Genomic DNA, 6,940 nt, shown 5'->3' on the forward strand with positions numbered 1-6,940 from the left:
ATAATTGATCAATATTAATTTTATGTACATGTACCATAGGCATATGTTTAAACCGTAATTAGCGGATATCAAAGCGCTTTATTTTACACTGAGTGCCACTAGGATGCACCTCACTCCCCATTTTACAACAGGGTGGAGGACATCAGGACAAGCAAGATATAGTGTCTTGCCTATGGACACAATACATCGGCCTTGAAGAGGTTCGAACCCACAACCTTGTGCTCATGATTCAAATGGGGCCATATGTGTTTTATCTGAGTGGGGAAGGAGTCAAAAGTACAAATGTAGTGAGAGTAACTTTCGGCTTAGGGCTGGAGAAAATTTAAAATTGTCAGGAAATGCATTTAAATTTTAAAGTCAATAATTTCCCAGGAGCAGTTGGCCATTTTGCAGCCAATGCAACCGCATACATGTGGCCATGAGTCCCCCTCCCAAGAATGTTTTTGTTTTCTTGTGACTGGAATCACAGCATACGCCGGAAACAAGGGTAAAATTTTCGATTCTCACAGAAGGATATTTCATGGATTCTCACAAATTCTTTAGAATAATTTTTTCCACCATGATTTGTATATTTGCACATTTTCGGTTATGATATTCAATGGTGCAATTCATTCAAGTAACTATACACAATTTAAGCGCGATTAAGACCTGCAACTTCTCTGTAATTGATGGGAGTCAAAGCGAGTGACAACTAAGCTTTTGTCCATGCTGACACATGCCATCCATCTTGCAGTAGGCTACCAACACAACAAACCACAACCTGTGAACAAATGCTTCACATGAAATAAGGAACAAGAGCATGAACAAGAGAACGAGCAAGAGAATGCCGGCTAACAATGATTGGCTAGATATTGTGAAGTGATGAGCAATACATCTACTGTACATTATCTGTAATAAATGCCTCACTCCAAGTCTCCAAATAATGCTCCCCCCTGCAAAAAGTGCATTTTTTTTTAATGAAAGAGTGTCATATTATGGTAGAATTTCACTTAGTATTTTTAAAAATCATGTTCTTCGTACCAGTATTCAGTATTACCATGATAATATGCTGTTTTTTTTCATAAAAATGTGCTTATAAAAAAATGTCCTGTTGAAAAATTGCACATTCCAGGGGCCAGGGCATTATTAAAGCCAATATGGTAGGCTACCATACCCATGTTTTTACCCATGTTTAAAGAAAGCACCCCAGCTCTTGGGCAACAAAATATAACGAAGCCCCACATACGGTACAATTGAATGCTTTTAAAGGGGTCATCCATGACCCCCTATTTTTAGACCTACATTGTAGCGCAACCCATGCCAATGAGTTTATGACCCCGTAAATTTCATCTTGATGTCCATTTTTTTTGCTGTTTAAGGGGGTCACCCCTTTTTTAAACCTATCGCACGCCCTGTGTGTAACAAACTAGTTATGTTCAAATGGCATTGTTGACTGTTAGACTTGCTTTCCTCAGGCTTTCTGTAGAGAATACATTTTTTCTATTGCCAGTTGTTCGTTGTCTGTAAATACAATTTTGAAAGGATTAACTGCTGACCACTGAAAAAGGTTGACAAGCTGCCACAAAGCATTGTGAATTTGAATAATGAATTGCACCTGCTACATGTAAGTGGTATTTATTTGCAGCAGAAGAAAATGATCAATGAAACCCAAGAAATCAACAGCAATGCTATAATCATGACAATTACGTACCGGTACTTAAGTTGGAATATTGGGATTAGGTACAATCATGACAATGGGCCTTTTCAAGCTCCTGGTTTTAGTTTTGGGTTTCCTATTCTCATAAGCTCTCGGGGGGAAGTTGTTATTGATAGCTTTATCTAGATCCTTTGCACATACCTGAGTGTGTATGTACACCCCCACACTCACCCATACATGTACATGTACAATGCAGAAACGTGTATCACTGGATTATGAATTGGAATAAGAATGTTTCGATGGACCTCAATGTGGAAGAAAATGCAATCAGATCACCCATCTTTAATTGCTTTCAGTGTATCACAGTATACATAATGTACCTTTTTTGCCATTTGTCCTCTTCAATTCTATTTATTTTATAATTACGGTATAAAAAAATTCCCAGAAATACAGTTTTAAGGGAAGTTGGAACGGAAACATCTGGCTTTCAGTTTCAGTACAGTACCACACACGATAAAATATTCAACATAAATCCAATCAGCGCATCCATGCTTGTTCAAAAATACACTTGAATTTTGATGAATTTTAGAGTATTCTGGTTTGGCAAATAACTGATAATCCCTCTAAGAGTCAAGCTAAGTTATTTAAGTCTGCCAATGCCTTTACAGGTGACTCAGATCTAAAGGTGTCATTTTAGAATTAAATGTTTACATCCATATGATTAAGGTGGTTATGGAGGCATTATAAAAGTGCTCTAAGCATGTTTTAAACAGATTAATTGAGTAGAAAAAAGTACACTGATCAACATACCTTTTGTTTGGAGTCAATCGGACATACGGTTTTTAAACTATATCAATTTATATTTTCTTTGTATCTTATTGTTTTTATCAATAATCAATAAAGTTAATGAGCTAAAATGACTGAGAAGCTCATTAGCATATAATTTTGCCAATATTTTGCTAAAATCCATGCATAAATGTTCAGGGTACTTTTATTTTGCATACTTTTGCCCTGAAACTTGGTCAAAGTGTTTCTAATATGTTCTAATGTATTATATAGTGAAGCCGCCCCCTAATTTGCATATTTGCATAATTAATTAGCATTTATGCAAATTAGCTCATTAATTATGCAAATATGCAAATTAGAGGGCGGCTTCACTATATAATACATTAGACATATTAGAAACACTTTGACCAAGTTTCAGGGCAAAATTATGTAAAATAAAAGTACCCTGAACATTTATGCATTGATTTTAGCAGAATATTGGCTAAAATTACATATTCATGAGCCTTTGCAGTCATTTTAGCTCATTAACTACATTGATTATTGACAAAAACAATAGGATACAAAGAAAATATAAATTGATGTATTATGGAAACCGTATGTCCGATTTGCTTCAAACAAAAGGCATATTGATCAGTGTACTTTACCCTACTCAATTAATCTATTTAAAACATGCTCAAAGCATTTTTTAATTTCTAGAAAATGCATCCAATACCACCTTAAATGCACTGTTGCCTTCACAGTAATAAAACTTATCAACAAACTTCAAAACTTCAAAGTGTATGAAACTTTTGGGAAAGAAACCCTTTTAATTTAATTTAAAAATGGATGATTGGAAATTATATACTTTTTGTACGGGTACAGATGCATTTCATGTGCAGCATCATGCATTATAACAAATGGTAATTGGTATACTTTATAAATTTCACAATGCAACTCTACTGTAGTACTGTGCTGTGCATGTACAATGTACGTGCATGTACTATGTACAATGTAGCCAAAAGCTACCGTACTCTAGTTCAAGTGCTGCAATGTACATGTATCATGCATGTTTATGTAACCCATGATGTCAACTATCTGGTAGCAGTGCAGTGTAGCTCTGCCTACCCCCCCTTCCCCCACCAGTGGTACATGTGCCCCCATTTGACGGGTCAGGCTCATTACTAGTAAGCTGAGCAGTCAAATGTAAACAAGACTGCCTTCTCTGTTTTGTGAAGTTATAAACGTACTTGTTCATGTGTCGTGCATTGAGCTCATGAGCATGAACACAGAATCATATTGACTTACTGATTGGCTGAATATTAATCATGACAAAAAGACACCGGCATTGGTCAAAGAACGCATTTAAATGGGGAGGAGACTTCCCCTATATGTCTACACGCTCGATAATCACCATCACACGGGAACTCAGAACAATTTTTCTTTTTTTACTTGATTTGATTTCTTTGGGATTGACCCTGGATAACCCTTGGAGAAGCTTCTCAAGTGAATCTTATACCATTTTATTAACACCAGGGCGGTTGGGACAGTCTGTAAAACATCTAAGCTTCTCGAAACTGACTGCAAGCTATTGTATGTAGAGCTAGAGTGGAAGTCTAAATTCAACCTGCAGATGTTGCAAATTAAATTACAACTTTCCCCCAGTCAATATCCAAGCTAGTTTTCCACCACCAGGAATCAAACCCGGCACCTAAATGTACCAGAATCAGAAACTCTTTTTACAAGCCACCCACGATCTCTGGGATGCTCTCTCATATAAAATTTACTGATCAAATCTGTGATAAACTTGGACTGAGGATACAATAGATCTGATCAAGAATTTATATACATGCTACATGTATGTAAGTACAGCACACACGATTGGTCGAGAGCCGGGCATACATGTATAAAACAACGTTTATGCCCGGAGTCCCGGATGTGAGATCGTCGTTGGGTAGGGAAAATGAAAGAAAATCTTGTAATTTTTCGTTATCATTTTGATGAAATAAGAATCACAAAATGTTCTCATTAAAGTATATGAATGAAATTGAAATCCTTTAGACGTCTATCAATCCACATGATCCAGGCCACTGATAACTGGCGATGGATATGATATGATGATTGATAGAGCTATATCAGCTATCTCAAATCGTATCGCAATCAGTGAAGCATGACACTGTGTACGGTATTAGAATTTTGAAAGTAAACAAAGCTGATCATGACAGGTATAGGTATGTACATGTATACATGTACTGTAAAGTACACCATGTACATGTAGCACTACAGTTTATGGCAAAGAACGGTACCGGTACCATAGCTGTTTACATTTCGAGAGAGTGCACAGCATAAATACGGAAGTGGGGTTCTGACTGGCCGATTCAATCGTCTAACACATGAACAATCAGATTGGTTTTATCCGATTGGTTGATTATGCTGGTCGGCGCACTTGAAGTGAACATACATGTAAAGCTCCGCGTATGTCCCTCATTAACAGGACGCTTGCATCAATCTGTGCAAGGGCCTGCCATTCTTTTCTGAAACCAGTCTAAAGTGTAGCCTACATAACCTGCATGTACCGTAATGAAATGGTCTGGTACCGGTACCGTAATTAATACAGTGATTGTGTTTCTACCAAAGTAAGCAAGGATTCATTTTGCAATCAAATGTACAACCTTTCAAGGCCAGGGATCATAATATTATTATAATAAGCTTTGCCTTGGGATAAAATACTAGTACAGGGATCTATACGGTGATTTTTTTTATTTTGGGTGGATCACCGTATAGGCATTTTACATTGAAAATACATGTCACCCATGCACCACGCAATTGAATAGCAGCCCGGTACTGCACAGGTTTGCAGGTTACCAGTTGCTCTCGTCTATAGTAATCGGCAATCGCGGAGCCTAAAAAACGTGGCGCACATATCATGACATCAGGAATTGACGCAAATTTTACGGTAAAGCAGTCATATAGAAAGGATAAAATTCTAATTGAGAAAATATTCTAGGTATGACTTGTACTAATATACACTCTGGTAGCCCACTGACTGAGTTACATTCGACAGGGATTAACTGAATAACTCAACTGTAGGTAACCCAGGCAAACCTTAGTTAACACATTTGCTAGTCAGTCAAATTCGCCGACAATGTCAATGCATTTTTACATAGAAATTTAAAACAAGTGCCCGAAGAAAGAAACCTACATAAATATGTTTTCTATACTTCACTTGACCCAAATATATGATTTTTTATGGTGATAAGTCACCCGCACATGGAATTTTAGAGGATTTGGATAGCATTTCCATTAAAAAAGCTGCTATCATAATGAGACTAAGATCTAGAAACACCCCGAAATGCCGTTTTGGGGAATTTTGCTAGCTGAAACTTTTTGATGAAAGTCAATCTTTGACAAGATGTAACTTTGCTACGGAAAGTGCTATGAAAAATGGTTTTCAGTTTTGGCTTTGTTTACTCAAGGGCTTTAATTTGATATATAAAATGATGCAGTTTGATGGCAAATTTGAATTCACCTGGGATACCTATCAACTGTCATGTCATGTCTGAGACTGTGTTTTGACTTTTCATGTTTGTTCAATTGTTGTGCATGTTGTGTACATGCATGTCATGATGTTGTTGTTTGGCTAACAGTGCAACAGAATGTTGTCTATAATTTATGACTCCACCTTTGAGCTTTCCCTTAACCAAGTAACTGTCTACTATCAGAAAGTGAAATGCATCCACGAAAGAATGCTAGATCATTGGGGATGACAGACTGTGACTATGCATGACGATCGCAATTTAGGGTGAATTTGCAGCAATATTACTTCTTGCCAACAAGACTTTTGAATGCCAAAATTAGCCCTACAATCAAGTACACAGTGGAAGGTAGCAAAGCGCTACTGCAGCGTGACGTTAGGACCTTATCTTGGTTTTGTATTTGGCTGAAACATTACATTGCTTTGCCATGTCAACCGCTTATCGATCAAACATGGCGGCGAGCAGTTGTATTTACTGCTACCGGAATATGAAGATACCATCAAATTCATACTCACTTTTTACCACCCGGTCTGTAGTAGATAGCTTTCCGTCGGTGGTAGCCATGGTTGAAATTATATAGGCCCCACCAGTGATAATATTGAGGTCCGATGAGTCTTCAATCAGTAAGATTCCAGTGGATTTTATAAGCTATTATACAGTTACATCTCAATACATCGGTGGTGTAAACACAGACATGATAGAAACTAATGCCACTATATTTGCATACACATACAGTGCGACCGTACATTGTACATGCACAAATATTGCCAGATACCGGCGGACGGGTTAACGCCTACATTGCGGAAGAGGGCGCAGTGACAAGAAAAATCTTTTCAGCACAGTTTCACTCTGTAAACTCATTCATTTGGTCTGTGAAACAGGGAAATAACATTTTAGTTTCACTTTCAATTCCAAATAAAATTAACGTTTAGGCCTAATTTCCTTATTGCTACTTTAAGTTATTCAAGCTGTTGCACCTGCTCTTAACATTTAATGCAGCTAATTT

The 6,940-nt window shown here is 37.2% G+C and overlaps 1 protein-coding gene across 1 annotated transcript in view; it reads right to left on the reverse strand.

Annotated features, from left to right (window-relative positions):
- The window catches only part of LOC140171244 (protein phosphatase 3 catalytic subunit alpha-like), a 182,946-nt gene extending 176,279 nt beyond the window's left edge, over positions 1–6,667 (reverse strand). Inside the window, 1 exon segment of the mRNA XM_072194473.1 lies at positions 6,450–6,667. Coding sequence (XP_072050574.1) covers positions 6,450–6,498 — 49 coding nt within the window. The 5' untranslated portion in view covers positions 6,499–6,667.
- Positions 6,668–6,940: the final 273 nt, after the last annotated feature.

The sequence above is a fragment of the Amphiura filiformis genome, chromosome 15, assembly GCF_039555335.1.
Source record: "Amphiura filiformis chromosome 15, Afil_fr2py, whole genome shotgun sequence".
NCBI lineage: Eukaryota > Metazoa > Echinodermata > Ophiuroidea > Amphilepidida > Amphiuridae > Amphiura > Amphiura filiformis.